We start from the raw sequence: 22,161 nt of genomic DNA on the forward strand, positions 1-22,161 counted from the left end.
GTGTAGCTCACATGACGAGAATCACAAAAACCTGCTACCCTGCCAGCTGCTCACCTCGGGAGCTGCATTGCCCCCCCCTCCTCTGCCAGGCTACAAGTATGCTCATTGCGAAGACCTCTATTTACAAGTGTTTCTGTTTCTCCCCAAGGTGGCTTCAAGAAAATTCCGGTGAAGCGTCATATCTTTCAGACCTTGAGAGCGCCAGGGTTTCTGCTATAATGCTCAATTTGCACATTCTTGCTTCTATTCTCTTGTAAATCACAGGTTCTTGCACAGCTTAGCATCAGTCAACAGACATCTTCTGATACCCCACTGCAGCAAGGGTCGCTATTTTGTCCCCTCATCTGCTCTCCCGGAGTAGAGCACACCCTTACTAACCTATTTTTGAATGCATATATGTTGCTACTTATCCTTTACAGGCAGTTGGAAGGGCCTGTCTCTTGTGAAGGGACTGCAGTGATGCTTTCCTGCTGAAACCCAGCTCACACCATCCAGACAGCTGCTGAAATAACCTCAGCTATCACCACTCCTGTGACCTGCTTCCCATGTAGCAGGTGTCTCTCAAATTTGCTGCAAAACACTATTATCACCACACCAAACACAACCCACTTAAAAATATTACACAAAATGACTGCAAACAAATGACAAGGCAATTTTTCAAGAAAGCTCAGTGCAGCTTTTACAAGCTGCGTGCTGCTTGTTTCACAGAGGTGAAACACAGATGTTTTTGCAGGACCAAAGTGCTGTACGGTGCTCTTGATGCACCACTCCCAGAAAGGTAAAGTGCTTGCAGAGCTCTGCATGCACACACAAGGAGCCACCTTTTGAAGATTTGGGCCATGGTAAAAACACAGCTGAAATAATCCAGAAATAAAGACACTTGTGCTCAAGTAGTTGGACTCTCAAGAGAAAACTAGGCACCAGAGTATTGTTTAGAGCATCAAGACCTCTAAAATTCACAACAGGATCTTCTAGCTGAAAACTGAGTGGAAGAGGCATGATGTGAATTACTGGGGTTGAACTCAGGCCAACACATTAGCAATCATGGGATGCGCCATGACTGACACATTGCCGCTAAGGTCTTTGGGCAAGGCAGCAATTGCATTTCACCTCAGGTACTTGGTGCTTCTTCCCCTCCCTTTGCTCAAGGGGCTGTTGGAAAGGCTCTGTGAAAGCACTTCATGACTACAGGACCAAAAAAATCTTGAATTCGTAGTCCAAGGGAGTTTCTCAGCTCTCTGAAAAAGGTCAGTGCCTCAGCTTGGCCCAGGGCCGGCTTCTCTAAGGCCCACAATCACCTCTAAGGCATATTCAAAACTAGCAGCAAAGCTCACCCCTCCATGCAGCCACTCTGGTTTGCCCTGTGAGAGCCTTCACCATGCCCCACAACCATGAATAGGCTGGAGCACACACCTTAACTCTTCATCTACGAACGCAAGCTGCTTGGATACTGCAGCCATGGAGACCTCAACCAACCAGCAGCAGCTCTGTCTGACCTTGCTCATCCCTTCTGAAAATAAGCACACAAGAACTCGTGAAGGAGTTCCAGCCACAGCTTGTAGGCTCTCACTTGCAGGACAGTAGCCACCTACCAGGCCAGATGGCTGATTTAACGTCAACTGAAAGGGAAAAAGGACACGTGTTGATGCAGTCCCAGCAGGAAAGCATTCTAACTTTCTTTAGGGGTCTTCAAAGCGGAGCACCTGATGCTGTCAATCAGACAGATGCTACCATGAGACTAGCAAGAGTGTCTGTTGCAGGGTTGGTAGGCTATCTGCAATTAGTCCCGAGAAGTTTCACTGCGAACAAAGTGAGTCTGGACAAACTGTACTTGCCAGGTATACAACTTTTTTGAATCTGAAAACGTGGGTTCAAGTCATGCAAGTGACCAACACATACTGCAAATTTTATTTTTATTTCCTTCTTACAGAAACTAAATTAGCATATGCCTACATCTTGATTAAAACAAATTTACCACTGCAGGAAAAAAAAAAAAACACATTCTTTTCATTCTCTAAAGCACACCCATGAACACAGAACAAAGTCTAATGTCAGTACATAAAAGCTTCTTAGTGCACCTCTTCATTGCAGTTTCTCCATTAGTTCTTTTTAAAAAATCATTACACCTTAGGTATTTATATATGCTTGCATTAAGCTCTGCATAATCTACCCATAATGCAATTCACTTCTAGAAGTCAGTTAAGAAGCTAAATCAAAAAAGGCCCCTTAAGTTTACCTTATTTACAGTTGCAATGGCTAAATTTTAAATACTTTACAGTCACTCCCAGCACTGGCTCCCAATTCAGAGGATTAGTGCATTCCATGGTTTCTTTGAAACTATTTTCTAGAGGGGATTAAGTTGTCCATACCTACAGCTTTGTAGGTACTTCAGCTATCTACATAAAGTACCTTTCAGGAAACATGCTGACAAAAATATTTATAATAATGAATGACAAATTAGAAACTCAACTTTTAGGAAGAATGGACAGGTGTTTGGTTTTGCACTGCAGCTGTCAACTGTGCAAACAGCAGCAATGTGGGAGAAAGAGCAAGTTAAGGAGTGCCGAAGTCTACAAAGAAACCAGAAACACCCGCTGTGGAGACAGCTCTGTGTTCAGTTCTTGTTTCATTCACTCTTTCACTGCGTTTCCCCCATTACTGCTTTTTTGTTAAATCATTCTGAACTGCAAGAGCACAGAAATTTACTTCAGAAAGGAAAAAAAATGATGCATTTGCAGACAGGCAGACATGCGTTATCTAAACAAAGGCAGATCTGTTCCTCTGAGTTTTAGCTCATGAGTGGATGCAGGTCTGGTGGCAACTGAGAAACTACTGTAAAGATTAACAGATGGGAGGCACATGCATTTATCTGTTCTTACATACTTTCAAAACCCAAATGGAATATGTATCTGTGATTCAGGTAGGTCCAGAAGATTATTATTTTTTTTTCTTACACAATAAGGTAGATTACCTAGCACATTCCAGGTTAAAAAAATTACAGTAAACATTCAGTAACTGGAATGCATATAATATACAAGTACCATTACATTACAAAGCTGTTCAGGACAATTTTTCTTTCTAGAATAAGCATAAAAAAGTTACAAGCTAATTCACAATAACTTTAGATACAATGTTATTAAAATACATTGATGTTAATCATAAAAATATTTTACTATTTACATGTACATTGTATAAACCTTAACAATAAGAATATGTCTATTGTAGGATGCCTTTAATGCATATTTAGGCAGATTGGCCCATTTTATAGTGCAGTATCCCTGTTTTGGTCTTTACACCATGAAACTGTACCAGATTCACAGTATCTTTGCTAGTGCTTTGCTAAAAGGCTTAAACTTTCTATTATTTAAGAAAAATTCATTCATTACAAAGAGCCAGTTTTGTTTCCACTTTGTTTCTTATTAAATCCTACCCCCAACAGTTCAGGACACTCTGCCTGGCCTTGTGCGATTTGGTTGCATTTCCAAATAAGGCTATAATTCATTTCATCAGTTATCACGCTATCTTGCTTGTAGTCTGGATGCTGTGCAATAAATTCCCTCATCCATCGAGCAACTGTCATTAATTCTCCTGTAGGCAAGGGGAAGTCAAATTTCAGTTTATACATCTAATTTAGTAGTACAACACCTAAAGTTCTATGCATTATATACACAATTAATGAATAGTCCATGCTTTCATGAGAAACACATTCCTATACTTTTGTTTGGTTGTTTTTTTGTTGTTGGTTTTGTTGTTTCGGTTTTTGTTGTTTTTTTTTTAATATGGTTAAACCGCAGGCATAATTAAGCTGATATATCACTGATAGTCTAAAACCTACTCATCTGTTGTGATCTTCAACCTTTCAGATTGTAATGAGACAGCAGCTACTGGAACAGTGTTACCAACGGCTTGTATATCAAGAGGTCTTAAACATGTCACTTAATAGAAAATCTGGCTGAGACTAACCAATAGACACCTCTACAACAACTACATATACATATAAATTCTGTAGTCAATTCATCCAACTCAGTTCCTAGCTTTGCTGTCTACCTTGACTTACTATTCTTTTGCCCTCTGACAAACTCCCCTAGCAAAAAATAGGCAGGCTGACAATAATCCCAACTCCTGGTTTGTGCACAATGCCTCTGCTTCACTATGCAGTCCACAGTGCAGCCAGCAGGTGCCTAAGGGTCCCCAAAACTTCTATACAGGGTCATCAAATAGCACACACCACTTGCAGGAGAGCTGCATCCCTATGAAGCAGTAGCTGGAGGCCAGCTAGACACCAGTGTTTAGGCTACTGAATCTTCCTCCTGAACGCAGCAGATGCAAGCAAACCTTAACTAGTACTGTCGGAATTACCTTACACTTGTAAGACATTAAGGTAGGCTGATGGGATACCTGAAGAGCCTACAAAACCTTCATTGCTAGCTACTGGAACCTCAGCTTTCTTGAAAGAGTCAAGGGCTTCCACTACAGAAGTCTTCATTTTAAGAATATTATAAAAAGTAAGAGGAATCAAGTTAGACAAAGCAAAGAGGAACACACAAACCAAAAGTAAAAAGCATCAAAGACTGTTTAAAGATATCTTATCTGTGGTTTTGAACAGGGGCGCAGGAACACAAATCAGAAAAATTACAAGTAGTACAGGAAAGAAAAGCAGAATAAAAAAGGTTATTAGAAATAAAAAATGTCTCTCAAAAAACGCAAGTCATGTTTTAAAGAAATGAGGCCAGTTTACCCTTCTACATATAAAAAGGGCAGAAAAACAATACCAAAGAACTCACACAAAAACAAAAAGCAGGGGGCCTGCAAGAAAATCGTTGGGGCTAGTTGATGAGCAGAGCATAAAGACACATTTTTGGACTAAAAGCTGCTGCAGGTAGTCAGTGCAGGAGAGCAGGCGCACTTACACCAACACAGAGACCTAGTGGTCAGGCAGCCTAGTCACTCCCCATCCTTCCTAACTGTGAAAATCTTAGGTCTGCAGCACCTTTGTCATGAACGTAGCATGCAGCTCTCAAAGAACGTATTGGGGACAAGGCAAAGACAGACTGCAAAAGGTGTGAACAACTTCCAAGCAAGGAGAGACATGACAAAGGGCATTGTAAGTTCAGAAGCAAATGTACTTGAGAAGTTTACAAAATTATGAGTGTTGATAAGAAGTGAGTAGAGAAATATTATCTTACAACGTGGGAACTAGAAGGTGTATCATGAAGTAAACGGGAAGAGCATTTAAACATGCAGAAGTACAGAAGTTACATTTTTCAAAAAGCATATAATAAAACTGTGGCATTTCTTATTGTATGACTTTATGGGGACCAAAATGATAACTGCTTCAAGAAGGGTAAGGCACTGATCACGGAAATCATGTTTGTGAACAGTCTCCAAGCACCACGATTACTGCCCTACCCTTGACCATGAAAGCACCTACACTGCAGACAGCTAGGAACCGAGAGAGCACACCAGGACAAGGATCACTTGGTGCTATCTTAATACTGTGTTCATTAATACCTGGTGGTGGTCAGCAGCTGCTGCCTGCCTAGCAGACCTGTCTGTAGCCTCCCTGAGCAGTGGCAGTCACACACCAGCTAGACATAGACTAGGAGGACCATACCTAGCCATGCTGCAAGAGAAGATGGGACTGAAGCAGAGATTAACTGTGTCAGGGCAAAGTTAAAGCACCACAGCTGAAGTGCCAGTGTCTAACTCATGAGTGCTCCGTTTTCACCATTTGAGAAGAGAAATCTAAAAAAAACGGCCACTCCTTGTGGAGATGTCTCATGCTAGACAGGCTGCAGGCTCATGGACATTTAAGATTGAGAGTAAACTGGAATAACCCAAAGCTTGCTATTGAGAAACATCATGGCATAATACTACAACACCTAATGCATTTTATTCTGTGAATTCTTAAGTTCTAAGAAGCAGCATTTAAAAATTATTTCAGGTCAGCAGAGTTAAGATCTAAACTCTAGACTCCATGTACCTCACCCTCACACCTTTTAGGTCTGTGTAAATACACGAGCTGACTTTTGCAATGCCTGCAACTTTACACCAGGTAGCAAAGTTGTTCTTTGGAAGGGGAACACCTGCATGGAATCAAGCCCAAGTCATCAGCTCTTGGGGGGAAAAAAAAAAATAAAAAAAAATCTCTGGAAGACTCAGGCATTCCTTGTTTTTTCAACAGCATTTTTCTGAAGGGAAAAAAATCAGTAACAAACAACGGAATATTTTGAAAGCATTGTTATTTTGAAGGTCTATGTGCCTCAGATGTTTTCTTCCTGCCAGTTTCTCTTCTTTCAGTGAAGCCAAGCTTCAAAACCCCATCTATGTTACCTGAAGGACAAAAGCCTCCTATAAACAAGCAGCCTTAGGAAAGAACATTTACAGTGAAAGTTGTAATTAATTCAAATTTGTTACCATTCTGAGGTACTGCTAAAGTATTGAATTACCAGGTGAGAGAAAGTCCTCTTTTCCACCTCAGGTTTATAAAGGTCTTTAGCTAGGAGGTTCTCCAGCAATTTTTAAGAATTAAAAAGGAATGCAACACTTCAGCTTAAAATTTTGTGTGTGTGTGTAAAGCTGCTACTGTGCTACATGCCCAGTTCTGAATTAAAGTTTAGCCTACATCTTTTACTCATTACACTGCTGCATTTTGAAAAGCAGAATAAAGTTTCATTACGCTGCTTGTCTTTGAAAACACTGCAACATGGGGAACACAGGGGAAGAGCTTCGTCTGCTCTGCCTTGAAGGAGTTTTGCTACTTACAGGAAGGATTTATCGGGGAGCTTATCAAGAGGTATGTAAAGGTCCCATGCTCTACATACCAGAATTTAGACTTATGAATGCTTTGGAGCAGCACACTTTGGAGTCACACTAGTAACAACAGGCTATCGGACCCAGCCTCACATACTCTTACAACACCCAAGCGTTAGGCAAAGGGGATTAGTATATGTGCAAACTAGTAAGAAGTGGACAATATACTGGCAAAAGCAGCAGAAAGTGCGTATGAAAAGAGACATCTTGAATTGGAGATACAATTACAGCTTAGAGGACAGTGTAATGGTATCAATTATTCCTAATTTAAGTTCTAACGTGGATCACAAAACATTTAGAATCAGAACTAGCCAGGACCAGATTTAAGCCAGAGAACACACTCCAGTCCTTTGCTCCAATAATTCAACACTTAACCAGCCAACCACAGCTTCCACTAGTTTTACCCAACTGAAAACTAGAGAACAGCCCAATTACTGTTTAAGTAGAAAAATGCCAAGAAAATCAATCTCCAAAAGTATCAAACATACCAGATGCTCTCTTTTTTATAAGCTTCAAGTAGTTTAGGATGGTGCACCTTGTGTCTACATCCACTTCCATGTTTTCAAGATAGGAATTCAAAATTGGGATCAAACCAGGAAAGACTCCTTCCTGTGTAAGAGAACAGAGTCAGCACAAAACATGCTTGATCTGGTTTCTTGGAGGGTGGAATAGAGGGGAAAGTTGTATGTTCCAGGTAGAAGAGGCTATGACCTTCCCATTGATAATTGTATCAATGCTCATTAAGGTGTACTCTTCTGTGCCTGTCCCATTTTGTGCAGAGCCGCATCCATCCACAACAGCATTTCCACCTTCATGGGTAACAAAGGGAAAGAAAGAAACAGTCAGAAGGCAAGAGATGCACTGAACATCCACAACAGCGTAAATCAGTTTGCTTGTTGTGATACCTTTGCAAATATCTTTTCTGAAGTAAAACATTCCCTGCCGGACAGCATCTCTTTTCTGGGCCATCTTCATGTTTTCATCCACCTGGCAAAAGAAGTATTTCAGAGATTTGTGACATTTTAGAAAATCAGGATCCTCCCATATCCTCACATTTTGGTCTCATTAACTGAAACATCTACTGTGTTACTTCTTTTTTCATCACAACAGGCCAAGCTGTAGAGATAAGTTTTATTACATTCTTTATGGGTCCTGGGCAAAACCACAAAGAGGTGACATTCTATGAAACTAGGTCTCCAGCAGAAAAAGTAGTAGTGTTATGTTAGAACATGCTGCACTAAACTTTTAAGTTTGGATGAAAACACAGAAACAGCTACGATTAACAGGTTGCATGCCATCTGGCAGACTTCTTTGTCTATTTAGATGCAATTTAAGTACAGACGAAGAAAATTGTAAAGACTTCAGTCATTGTCTTAATAAAAGAAGCAAGCTATGGCTAGGGAAATGGCAGTTATCATTGTATTAAACAAAATTTCAGAAACAGAATTCCAGTAACTTGGTATTGGACTCGTATCTATTCCCTACTCAAACATCCATTAGGCAGCTAAACTTAACACTGCTAATAAGGAAGTTCTAAATAGCAGGCTTCTCTAGAAGTCTACAAAGTACTGCTTATATGCTGTGCAAGTGACATAAGCATTGCTCTGTCTTTTTGGACAGAAGATTTTGTCCAAGTGTTTTGGTTGGTATGTTCTCACGGAACTAAAATCACACAGCTTTCAGACATTAGCTTTACTGTATTGTCTTGAGAACAAGGGATAGGATTTGCTGAATACTTTGTTTGACCTTTAATTACAGGCGATGCAAAATCTTCACTTCTTGTTTTGGAGAGTGTTTTCATTTATTGTACATTACAAAACCTATTTACACAACAGGCTGTTTTGAAAGTTTGACAGAACTCCAGTCCTAACAGATGGGAGCACAACTGCACTCAATCAGACCACAAAGATTACCATGAGATTAGCCTCATAAACCTGTATTATTTTACTTGAAAGAGGCAGGCTTACCAATGGTTGTGCAGTTCTGTGCTGCGTTACCTGCCAAACTGCTTGGCAAGCTCAAGCAGTTTTATGCCCCCCAACTCTATTCAGGTTCTTTCAGCACCTGGTCTCTTTTTCAGTCTTAACTGGTATTCTTCATTAAAAATGTTGTGCTTTTGAGATTAAAAAAATCTTATTCCACATAACAGATACATTCCAAATAATAATGTAATTATGCACTGTACGTGCTAAAGTGCTGCATTATTTATGAAGTCTGAACACCCTGACACCAGGAAGATACTTTCTCCTTTTAGAAATCATACCAACTGTACGGTACGATTACTGTTGATTTACAACTTCAGTATTTTTCTCCATTTTAATTAAAAACACTAAGAAAAGCCACAGGCTATTACAGCTATGCTGTAGCCAGTGCTTGGCAGTATTTTCTATTATACAGTCTGTCAAAAGCCTCCTGCAGTGCAAGACCTTTTTTTAAAGTTACCTATAATGTTGCAAGGCCTATCCCTTTAAGAAAACATTTTCTGATCACATACCTCAGAAAGACAACATGTTAAGGACAGTTTCACACCAAAGAGTTCAACAATTGTGAGAACAAGATTAAGGAAAAAGCATATTTTGTATGGCTGGTCTGTCTAAAAACAAGTCATACGTATGAGACCTGAATCAGCAGTATTTGTTCTCACTCAAATACTGTGTAACACTAAGCATGCTGAACTCCTCCTTTCCCTCTCCACCAGACACAAACAGAACAGTGAATAAGAACACAAGACACATGCATCAGCCACATTAAAATAAGTACCTAATACGTTTATTTTGACCTCCACAGGTTAAGCTCCTTCCACATGTAAAATGGTGGAAACACACCCTTTCCCAGCCTAAGAACGTTGTGACGATGGTATTTCTAAACATTTCTACAATGGTCAGACACTGTTAGGTACCCCAGAAATTCCCACACTATTTGTCTCTAACCTTGATTCCATGATGCAAGTATGCTGCATTTGGCTCTAATAAATCTGATCTTTCACACTTACCTTGGACAAAGGAATGAGAAAATCCAGTTTATACGACAGAATCACTCTGGTTAGCAATACCACGAACACAACATATGCAGAGTTTTCAAAGTCTGTTAACTGGACCTAGACAAAAAAGGATTAGAGATTAAATTACTTTAGTGGGAACACACTCATGAAGTGGGTAAGTATCTGGGAGAGTTTAAAACAATTTGACTGGAACGTTCTTGTTGGTACCTGCATTCACACACACTCTACTAGCAGAGACGGTAATGCACAAACAGGAATCATCAGCAGTGACTTCAAATGCACAATGCACACACACACTTCAAGCTCAACCCTTTAATCCAAAGCCAAAACACACCTGAGTTTTAAAAAACTATCTAATAACCTGTACCTTCAGGCTCCCTGTGTAATTACAAATGTACAATAGCTTTTAAATTTCCACTTTAAAGGGATTAAATTCAGAGAGCTCAGAAATAAGACAGCTATAAAATAAAAGCACTTGTGAAAAACAAAACAATGACAGTGGAATTGTTCAGTGCCAGGAAACGTACTGGAGAAATACAGCACCTAGAAGCTAAATGGGCCTTTGTTTACTGTTGCTTTAATACAAGCCCAATTCCCTTCCCCATCACCCCAAATCCATTAGCACGCTTTGCTATGCTGCAGTGCATTCTCCTGTCAGTTACATTCCCACAGTCTATGTCTGTTTAAACACTGCTGTCCACTTTGCTTGCATCTAGCAATTCAGAGGGGAGAAAACACAGCGTCAGTAACAGAGGTTTGATACTGCACAGCAGAATCCCTGGTACTTTTCCACTTAAAAGGAAATGAGATTTTGTGCATACTCATGCTCTCCTTACCTCCATCGGTCTGAATTCCACTCTCCATCCAATATCTGAATTTGGAGGAGGCGGCTTAAACCTCATTGTCTGCCAGTTTGTAGACTGAATATTCTGCAAAGCACATGAAATAATCTGTCACAATCAAGACATGCATAATTCTATAACATAAAGAAAAATAAGCAGATAACTAGAGTCCTAATATTTTCCCTGGAAGAGCCCATCACGTTAGAGAAGCATTTCCAAGTGTCCTGCCTTCCTTAAAAACAACAGTATAGCTACCCATCCTACGAGCAAATACTTTCTCACACTATTTTGTTTGAGGATTATGTGCAAAATACTAGGCAGCTGAGATTTAGTTGATTACAATTTTTCTTTTATGAGACTGATGCACACCCAAACTACAAATACCTAGTATTACCATAGCTATCACTTCATAAAGCTGTATAAGAGACATTTATACATCAGTGTCATGCAAAAAAGTTTTTAGGAAGCCATAAAAATAGACGGTTCCCCGTAACACTTTATATACATAGAAACAAGTTTGGGGCCTTCATGTTTTATTGTGTTTAAGGTATAAGCCACCACTTTCTCCAAACAAAAATAAATAAATGTGCTTACAACTGCAAAGTCAAATGACACACTAAAGAACTAGCTGAAGTGAAAAATTCAGGATAAAAAACTTTTAACCAATACAGACATCCTCCAATTAACCAGTACTATAAAGAACAAGCAATTTTATGTATATACTTATTAAATTCCTTTTCATCAGACACAACCTCAAAATGGTCGGATTCATTTGCATCATCTAGATGTATTTTCTCCTCAAATAAAGTCAATGGGTCTCGAATGAACAAGTGTGCAATATGCTGTGCCAAAAGGTGGTCAATACCTACAAAATGAAAATGCAAACAACGATTTACACATAGCAAAGCAGGCTCTAGGTAATGATTTGTTCCACATGACTGAAAACATCCAACTCTGCAATGCTACCTTAACCCACCACATCCTGTTAAAGTTTAAATAACGACTTTGGGAAGGAAGGAAATGATTAAAGAGAACAAAAAAAAAGAATCCCCCAAAAAACCCAAACCATGAACAGGTTCCTGTTTGGAAATGGCAACCAAATATTGGTGTGGCTGCCATTCTTCCTGTTTTCTGATGCACCTCTGTGCCACGTTTCCTAAAGCAGTTCTGCTCTCTCCACAAAGATAAAATATCGATTACTTAAACACTGAGCTTCTCAAGCCGGAATTAGGGACAGTTTCTGTTACAAATGAATAAACTCTCAGGACCACGCTACACAGAAACTTCCTGAGTAGGAGTCACCCTAGGGGATGCACAACAACTGAAACAAACAAGAATGAAAACGTAAAATATTCCCACACGCTGCAAGCACAGTTCTTAACCTGCTCATAATGAAGCAAACACTTACCTTCCTTTATTAGGTGCTCGTAGATATCTTTGTCTATTGTCAAATCAATGTCATTGTATTTCTCACCACATTCAGATAGATAACTGTCTATGGAATCATATCTGGATTTACTGATTCTATAATGGTTGTTCTTCAGTGGCTATACAATTTAAGAATACAATATTTTAACAGCTTGTTAATAATGTTACCTAATTTTGCTCACTAAATGACACTTATGTGAGAATTATTATCCTGTTTAATAAAACCTACAGCCTCAAATAAAATTACTCAAAGCAAGAGTCTTAAACAGGCTTAACAGAAAGTGATCCTGGAATTTGACTATTTTGTTTGCAGATGTATGTATCAGAGTCAAAAAAACCCAACAAACAGTCATCACACATTGACTAGACTTGTCTAAAAGTGGTAACATTTCCCTGATGTAATGTATCATTACCCCAAGTACCTGGAAAGCATTATTATACCTATTGCAACACACACCGATACAGTTCACAGAAGGAGAAAACGGGTAGTTCAATTTCAAATAGACTTCTTAAAATTAACTTTTATTTTCTTTAATTTTTTAAGTGCTTTGAATGCCAATTCCTGCTTAGAGGAACTTCTTAAGTTCCAACTTCTGGCAACTGGCTCTTTTCACATAGTTCTAGTTTATACTATGGGATTACTCAGCAGCACCTGCGATTTAATCCAAAGCAATTTCATCAATTTTTGCTTCCTGGGCTCAAACACAGACCCCAAAGTTTCATCACAGGGGGACCTTTTCAGCAAGCTGTGGAGTAGTGAGCGGTGTTCTACTGGGATTCCATACCTAATTAAAAATACCTATTTGCTAATGTAAACTGTACAATCAAGTTGAATGTTTACACCTGTATTTACTGTAAAGACTGCCATGTTCCCTCATTAGGGATTCTGATGAACATAAGCAGAATTTGATGCTAAAGGAGTTTCTAACTTTTTCGCCTGAAAAAAACCAGACATCTCATCTACTACCTAACTTACCTCCAGCCCCCTCTCTTCTCGCGTTCGATCATCTACAGATGCAGAGATCACTCCCCAGCGACAGTCAATATCAGACACATAGCCTCTGTAAAATGGAGATGCAGCGCTCAACGCCATCTAAAATAAGAAGTCTGATATGAAAACGCAGAACAAGCCAAGGAACCAAAAGCAAAACAATCCCCACTGGAAAGGGAAACTTACTGGTCCAGAAGTAACTGAAGTATATACACTTCACTTTAACGTAAGCCAAAGCCCATATAACAAATCTCTCAACTGCTACCTCCAGAAAATGCCTAGACAAAGGGTTATTACTTTACAAATTTATTACATCTACAGATCAGCATTTAAGGAACACAAAAATGATACAGGCAGAAGCAATTTCGTGACAAATCAGCAAGTATTCTGCTCACACACTTCCAAACTCTAAAAGTTCACCTGGCAATTGTTTTATTTTGCTTTTGTTTGGCCAAGCACCTTAGCAACACAGCTGGAACATACCTCACTCAGAGCACGATCTGCTCACCACCTAGACCAGACCAAACCAATACTTCATTTTTGTAACATTTTTATAAACACCTGTTTATGACCAGATGCTTACAAAAGGGACAGATTTAAACAACTAAGCTGAAAAATTAAGAATTGTTTTAGGGACTGAGCTTGTCTTGTCTTCATGAAAAACTGCCCAAACTTATTTCTAGAATTATTCAACAGGGGTCTCTTGTACATATGGGAAGGTGGGCAGAGAAGAAACAAACATTATCTGTTTTGTGGTGTCATTTCGACATTTAATACATCACACCGCTCCTGTGACAACCTAGCAAGAGACTGACACTTCTCCCAAAGTACCAAATTTGTGAGTAGCATTCAAGTTTCGTATTTTAGATTTTGTATTTTTTTTACATGTAGCAGCTTTCATACAAAAAGGTGATGTGACAGAAGTCCATTACTTACCACAATGGGACAAATCGTGGCTAGCTGATCATAGAGATACCTTGCTTCAGAAATGCTGCAAGCCTGGAATGTGACCTGTTGGAAGAAGTACAATTGCCATCACAAGTTCTATAATCGTAAATGTAAGCATAGTCTTCCTAGATTTAGAATCAATGATATAATAAAACAATTTAAATACCAAGAATTTTAAGGGTGGGGGGTTTTTTGTTGTTGGTTTTGGGTGGTTTTTTTTTTGTGTGGACTCCTTCCCCCTGCTCCTCAGTTCTTGGACAAACTTTTGCCCCATTGATCAGCAACATCTGTATCATCAGCTTCTTTCTGCACCATTTCTATGTTCATTAAAAGATTTCAGACCACAACTCTTGGGCTGTGAGGCTAAATATACAAACACTTGCCAGAACCAAAGAAAACTGAGTTAACATCTCCAACACATATGGGTCAGTAAAGCACCTTCAGAAAATAAGCCAGGAACCTACCTATTTAGAACAACAGTCAGAAACTATTGCAGATGCAACATTAGTTTTATACGACAGCTAATCCTGTTTTAAAGAACATGTCAAGACACCTTGGTTTGATCCTACAGAACTGCAAAAAATAAGTATCTTCTTGTCTACTGTAATTTCTATTCTTAAAAAAAAATATCCAGTTTTGCCGGGATTAGAGGCCAAGACATAGTGAAAGATGGAAAAGAAATGTTATTTGCAGAAGCCATCAATGATATGGAAGCCCTACCACATGTAGCCACTGGAAAATATAACTTCTTTACAACTTGTGGTGGTATTTGCTCAGAGCAGCGTCAAACACAAGATGCATTTCTAATAACAGACCTTACCCTCCGGACTGCCCAAACTGACACTATGCATTTTAAAAATGCAGAAGGGGGATCGATTACCTCAAAAGTCTTAAAAAAAACCACCACTAAGTAGATTAAAAGCCTCTCCCCCTAATAGTTTACATGTTCACACATCGGAGGATAACTTAGACAGGAACGTACCGCGGTACCACTATCTTAACATTGAACAACAGACTTCAGCTCTGAATCACCATCATTGCCTGTTGCCCTGAAGAACACCAGCCAAACATGTAAGAGTCCCACAAAACATTCTAGTTGTTCTCAGTCTGCCACTGAAGCCCAATCTAACCCCAGGTAAGCCTTAAAAAACAATGAACCTACCAAAAAACCCTCCGCAAAACTCCTGAGTTCACCTGTGGGCTCAGTGGTGTGTTTGGGTTTTTTTTTTGGTTTGGTTTTTTTTTGGTGTTTTGTTTTTTTTGGGTTTTTTGAGGTGGGGTGGGGTAGAAGAAATTTGGGATTTGTGTTAGTCTTTTTAAATCTAAAGCCAATAATCATTAGGAAGTTAGAAAAAGGGTGTGCAGTATAGAAAATGTGTCCACCAGAAAAAAAACCAAAAACAAACCAAACCCCAAAACATACTTTGAAAAGACAAGATTATTTAATTTCATTGCAGAGAAGCAGTTAATTATGATTTCTCACCACTAATTCTGGACTTCCAGCACTAGGGAGCCTGCACTAGGGGCAGGGAGCAGGACACCTACACTCTTTCCCCTGACACAGTGATGCCTGCCTCACCTTCCCTTTCATGTTTATTCCAAATCACATTAAATTTGGGATTTGACTCAGTTTCTAGCAAAAAAAAATCCCATTACAGAGGAAACTGGCATGGCAGTCTTCTCCAGAGGACAGCTGCAAGGGCAGCACCCTCCCACCCCACCGTCACCGTGGGCTGCCCCAGCCGAGCTCAGCAGGGCAATACTTTTAACCTTGCAAATATATCAAACCAAGAAAAAGTGAGAAAAAGGAAGCATGCATACTGCAAACTAACTTACAAAAAACAGGTGGGAAACATGTTTTCTTCTAGCCTGTCATCAAGACTTATCAGCTGATACAAAAGCAGCTGCTTATAGCACTTGCCAGCCTTGTTTCCATTCCCCCTTTGATGATAACAAGACTACCAAATTTGAATTTGACCACTGATTACAAGACTAGGGAATAGTAAAATGGTATGCCTTAAAAAGGAATTCAATAAATTTTTTAAAAAGTTTATATAATGACTGAATGGTAAGGCTGTACTATTTTTATTGGTCTTAAATAAGAAAGAGATGGTACAAAACAGACCCTATCAAACTTAACACCTTGTAAAACCATGCAGAATATTATGTACACTTTACTACTACTTCAGATTCTCCCTGGTTTAACCTTAGTGACAAGAAATCATACTCGGCAGCTGTCAACAATGTTTTATCTACTCAGCTTTTGTAGTTTCTCAATCTCAAAGGGAAGTGCTTTGAATGGGGTTACTTCTGCCACTGCTGTGAAACAGGAGCAGCTTAGAGAATTTCCTTTAATCCCCTAGAGACTTAACACTAGCCTCTTCCCAGCTCTGCTCCCAAGACAATGGTGGCAACAAGGCAGACAGTCAAATACATCACTACTACCTACGGCATCAGCCCACTACAATAGACAAACATTTAAAATAAACATATTAAGAGGATTAAAGCATTCCCAAGGCACAGCAGCTGGATTTAAACAGAGGATACTGTAAGATGGTCGTAACTTGGGCAAATGAATAAAAACAATAAAAAGTGTGCACACATTAATGGGAAAAAACAGAACAAAGAATGTTTCCCACCACACAGTAACAGGAGACAGCTACCCACGTGGATTTGGCAGGTTCACAGTACAAGCAACGAGAAGATGACTTCTTAGCAGATAGCTAAATATATTTAAGAATGAGTAATTTTATACAGTTCATGCAGTTTGTAAATAAAATAAAGTTACACAGGAGAAAGCTAGTTATTTTAAAAGATATTCCAATGACTTCTTGTTACTCCCTGCTTGTGCTGTTCTAAGAGTGGGGAAGAGGGGAAAAAATCCACACATTCCTACAAGACAGCTCAGTTTCCATTCCTACAGTGTCCTTTGGTCATGTCTGAGGAAACACCACAGTGGACGAAGACCTTTCACACTTGAAAAGTGCTGGAGTTCCCAGAGCAGGAGCTTATCAAACGGGGTTTGACCAGTTAATCCTTTCAGCACTGTATCCAACTACATTTGAATATTATCAGAAAACAAACATAATGCAAACAAATAAATCTGTTATGGTTGGTTGGCCCTGGCTGGATGCCAGGTGCCCCCCAAAGCTGCTCTATCACTCCCCTTCCTCAGCTGGGCAGGGGAGAGAGAGCACAATGAACGGCTGGTGGGTGGAGGTAAGGGCAGGGAGATCACTCAGCAATCAACCGTCATGGGCAAAACAGACACAGCTTGGGGAAATTAGTTTAATTTATCACTAATCAAATCAGAGTAGGATAATGAGAAATAAATCCTAAATCTTAAAACACTTTCCCCCTTCTCCTCCCTTCTTCCTGGGCTCGACTTCACTCCCCATCTTCTCTCCCTCCTCCCCTCCAGCAGTGCAGGGGACAGGGAAAGGGGTTGTGGTCAGTCCATCACACGCTGTCTCTGCCGCTCCTTCCTCCTCAGGGGGAGGCTCCTCACACTCCTCCCCTGCTCCAGCCTGGGATCAGTCCCACGGGAGACAGTCCCCCGTGAACTTCTCCAGTGTGAGCCCTTCCCGCGGGCTGCAGCCCTTCAGGCACAGGCTGCTCCAGTGTGGGCTCCCCACGGGGTCACAAGTGCTGCCAGCAAACCTGCTCCAGCATGGGCTCCTCTCTCCATGGGGTCAGAAGTCCTGCCAGGAGCCTGCTCTGGCACGAGCTTCCCACGGGTCACAGGCATCCACCTGCTCCAGCGTTACCCTCCACGGCTGCAGGGCACGGCCTGCCTCACCGTGGTGTCCACCACGGGCTGCAGGGGAATCTCTGCTCCGGCACCTGCAGCCCCTCCTGCCCCTCCTTCTGCACCGACCTGGGGGGCTGCAGGGCTGCTCCTCTCACTTATTTTCACTCCTTTCTCCAGCTGCAATTGCTGCTGCACAGGAGTTGGTTTTATTTATCCCCCCTTTCTTAAACATGCTAGCCCAAAGGCACTACCACCATCGTTGATGGGCTCAGCCTTGGAACCGGCTGCCATTGGCTCTGTTGGACATGGGGGAAGCTTCTGGCATCTTCTCACAGAAGTCATCCCTGTAGCCTCCCCACTACCAAAACCTTGGCACACAAACCCCATATACCTGGATTTTAAGACTAGATTACCAGGTGTAAGACTAAATTTGTTGTTTGATTCCCCCCGTTGCCACTCTGAAAATGCATCAGTAGAATGTAAGCTAGAAAAATTAGACACAAAGAAAAAGGGAAGTGTTTAGAGAAGACAACATTCAGTAATATCTTGAAAGCAGACGCATTTTACCTGAAGACAACAGTTTCCCATTCCAAAACCCATAGCATCCATGTATATATAGTCTGCCTTAGCCGCCTTTGCTGCTTCTCCATCATCATTAGGAAATGTTTCAATAAATGGTGATGGCGTGTTCTTATCTTTAAATACTGTGTGGAAAATGCAGGTACTCAGTAACTCAGTACAACAGATTGAACTATTATTTTGAAAAAGAAAAAAGATTAGAATTTACTTACTTGGTACGTTTATCACAACCTTCTCTCCTCTTCGGTGCCGAATGTTTCTGGTTAGTGTACTACAATAAAAAAAATCTTTGTTGAAATACCTGAAAGTTTCTCTTTTATATAAATGTTTTCGCAGTTAGTTTCTCAGCAATTCTCAACGTTTCAGAATGTCAACTTTCTATCTACATCGAGCATTTGCCTTCAGGACTCTTCTTTTTCTAGTTTAAGGTAGACTGTAACAGATTAAAACATCAGATTTTTCTTCAGCCAAGTCAGTCTTATTTTGATGGACTTCACAGTACTATGCTGACAGAACAGGCAGAAGTAAAAGGCTACCGACCTGAAGAATACACAGGCAAGTGAAAAGGTATGCTTAGTTTTTCAACAGAACAATTTTAATTCTCTGAAGTCTCACCTTACAATGAAAATCCCTCTCAAGACTACAGAATAGTTTGATGCCATGCTCTATTTCACAGTAACTAAGGCAAGTTACTGAGTACACTGAGATGGTGCTGTGACATAGATGAGCAAGAGCCAGATTAACTGTGATGGAAGTGGTTAGCCATGGGATTTCAAACTGGAAACAATTTTGCAGTAGCATGATCAACACTTTTTGCACCATAATGGCGTGAACTACTAACTACATAAGGTTACTTGAACAGTTTACTTAAAGTCACCTTAACAGAAAATACATGTCATCATAACCATCTCTGTCAAAGTCCCTGTGATACCTGCAGCGATCAGCCACATAGCTGTCTGTTCCAGTAACGTGAAGAAGTTGCAGGTACGCTTATGACATTTAGGCACAGAAAAATATTCAGCTTTTCATTCACACTCCCCAAATACTCTTACCTAAATCTAGGATGTTTATTGATGGCTTCATCTGGAAAAAAGAGGGATTTTGAAGCTCCTCCTTCTACTGGCGTTGGCTTATATTCCGGCAGTGTAAACCCAGGACACCCTAACCTATGTAACAGAACAGTAAGATCTAACTGTAATAAAACCAGACTGTGATACTGTTCTAGCAGACAAAGGAATAAGATTTTTTTAAAAAACTTGCATGTACCGTGAGTATTTCTGAAGCACTGTTCAAGACTGCTACCTATGCATTAAAGGGTCAGCACCTGACAACAACCAGCTTCTGTGGTGGTTAAAACAGACCCTTTAAAAAAAAAAAAAACCAACACAAAACACCCCCCCACCCACAGCCCCCAACCAAAAAACTAACCACTATTCTATCACTGGACAGTAAACGTGGACCTTTCCAGTGGCTGAAGCAAGAAACTTCACAACATTATGGAGAGTACAAGCACATTTTAGTGTGTTAGCACCAGTCCTTAATACTGACATGCAGCTCCATTCTGTGCCTTAAACAGTTTCTCTAGGGCACTGGTTAATGTTGACCGATTTATCCAGCTCTGCTCTCAATAATCTGCCCCTCTTAAGAGGTACCTAACCAACTAAGAATCAGAATTAGTTCCAAGCGATACACACATCCCAAGTCCCACAGCAGTTTGCCATTTTAGAACTCTGAAAAACTGCATGAGAGAGATGTAATAAAAGCAAAGAAAAATTATAGCTATTAGGTGTAAAATGCTGACAGATATGCAAGCAAATCAGAATACAACCCTCCCCCCGCTTTGGAACCCCCCCATTGTAAGTTTAAGAGTCATCTGAAATAAGAATAACTAGGTTTTCAGTACAACTGAAACAAAGGAGTATTTTAGTAGTTGGAGGCAGAGGTGCAGAAGATTAGTTTCTCCATGCTGCACAGCATAAAGGACAAAGACTGTGCTCTTCAGAGGCTCTAGTATCTGGATGTATACAAAGGGTTAGCCAATACAACTACAAGCAAACTACTCGAAATACCCGGAAACATTTCTGGAAATACCATTTACACTCAACATACTGGTTTCTTCTTCCTGGTTTAAGTATACAAGTTGTCCTACAACACATAAACCCAACATCATCACTCAGGTAAGTATAACATTTTAAACTGCACTACTCCAGTTCTCAAGAAAGAAAACAGCTTTCTGGTCCAGTAGTGAGGGCTCACAAATTTGAGAACTAGGGATACTCATGTAGCTTCTAAGCTAGTATTTTTTTAATATTTAAGCATTTTCAGGTTTGTTGATTTTTAACCGAGCTATTTTTATTTGAATAAGGCTACTACTCTACCTTTCTTCTGTCAGCGCTCTAAAAGGTTTTTTTGTCTTTTCAGATGCACAGATTTTTATTTTTGTTATACACACATGTATATGTACGGACATACACAGGCGTATGTACATGGTTACTGTAGAGAGAATGTAGCAAACAACCCCAAACCCGCCAAAACCTCAGAAATACACGTTAGCAAGACTCAGTCAAACCAACAGGGACTTGCATGTCAAAATAGCAAAAGGCAAAAGTAAGAAACTAAATAGCCTAAGGAGAGAAATCTTTGAAGGATGAAACTATGTTTGGGATGATCCGTATGTAATAAACAAACCACATTTCATTATTTATTGGCTTTCACTGAAGTTCAATGTATTGTTCCTACAGCAATGTAAAAGCATCCATATCCACAAAGTGAAGAACTCCTCTCTCTTTATTCCTTGCAAGACTCTGTCTGAAGTGTTTGTATACAAAATTTATTGAAAGACATAAACTACTTTTAAGGTTGCAGGGCAAAACCCCCTCAATTTTGAAACACACCGAGAACTACTTAACCATTGGACTTTAAATAAGCTCTTTAATACTTCCAAAAATATCTAGTATAGCTCAAATAAAGCAACAGCATATTTCGTCAGCACCGTGTTCTTGAAATAGCAGTCATGGGGCATAATGCAGGCATTCTGGTATCTGAACTTTGCTGCTAAGTCACATTTTGTACTGCTCCTGCTCTCAGCAAGAATTTAGGGCCACTGCATTCTGTTACCCATACAAGAAATCAGGCAGTAAGGCCAGCTGCTTCCTCTTCTACCGCAAAGCGATTTTTTTTTACTACTTTAAGCATAACGATCTTCATTCGACTGACCAGGCTAGTTAGAATGGATGTAATAAATCCCTGCCTAGGAATTATGTTTGGAAGGAAAGTCACAAAGTACAGTTTATCATAGGTAATAAAGTACTCCTGAATCTAATTTTCAAGTCTCTTTACAGCAATAAAAAGGAGGAAATCTACCTTTTGCAAGGGTGTTATGAACACAGGAGAGGTACTCTCCCTTTCTAGATTCAGGAAGTACAGTATTACAGAAATTTTAAGTCTTCACTTTGTAAGAATAATCACATTCCTGTTCTACTGTGTGCTCCAAAGCCACCAAAGGAAGTTTCCATGGTGCTTTAGTGAAAAAGCAGTGCTAAAAAATAGAGCAGGTAGCCATGTTTTATGAAACTGGTATTTATAAGATCAATTCTTGCAAAATAGGTAAAGAGAACTCTCATATATATGATTCGCCATATCAATTCAAGATGGCAGAGTATATACAACACTTCACGTTACAAATATTTCTGGTATTTGTTCCTAATACAAAATCATCACAGATCAGAAGTAACCTAAAAATATAAAAGATGCTTATTTGTTTGTCTCACTGCAATAACAATTCCAGGAAATACAACTGGAACATTAA

At 39.9% G+C, this 22,161-nt stretch overlaps 1 protein-coding gene across 2 annotated transcripts in view; it reads right to left on the minus strand.

Annotated features, from left to right (window-relative positions):
• Nucleotides 1–1,885: 1,885 nt before the first annotated feature.
• The window catches only part of GCLC (glutamate-cysteine ligase catalytic subunit), a 36,294-nt gene continuing 16,018 nt past the window's right edge, over nt 1,886–22,161 (minus strand). The window contains exons 4-16 of one of the 2 annotated variants that reach the window (XM_037391349.1): nt 19,406–19,519; nt 18,566–18,624; nt 18,342–18,478; nt 14,012–14,086; nt 13,061–13,177; nt 12,065–12,203; nt 11,409–11,521; nt 10,651–10,743; nt 9,806–9,910; nt 7,719–7,800; nt 7,525–7,622; nt 7,302–7,422; nt 1,886–3,588 (exon numbers count right to left, since the gene is read on the minus strand). In XM_037391349.1, the coding sequence (XP_037247246.1) occupies nt 3,383–3,588; nt 7,302–7,422; nt 7,525–7,622; nt 7,719–7,800; nt 9,806–9,910; nt 10,651–10,743; nt 11,409–11,521; nt 12,065–12,203; nt 13,061–13,177; nt 14,012–14,086; nt 18,342–18,478; nt 18,566–18,624; nt 19,406–19,519 (1,459 nt within the window). In that variant the 3' untranslated portion in view covers nt 1,886–3,382. The remainder of the gene's footprint in view (nt 3,589–7,301; nt 7,423–7,524; nt 7,623–7,718; nt 7,801–9,805; nt 9,911–10,650; nt 10,744–11,408; nt 11,522–12,064; nt 12,204–13,060; nt 13,178–14,011; nt 14,087–18,341; nt 18,479–18,565; nt 18,625–19,405; nt 19,520–22,161) is intronic. The other variant, XM_037391350.1, reaches the window with a different exon arrangement.

Source organism: Falco rusticolus, chromosome 6, assembly GCF_015220075.1.
Source record: "Falco rusticolus isolate bFalRus1 chromosome 6, bFalRus1.pri, whole genome shotgun sequence".
In the NCBI taxonomy this organism is placed as follows: domain Eukaryota; kingdom Metazoa; phylum Chordata; class Aves; order Falconiformes; family Falconidae; genus Falco; species Falco rusticolus.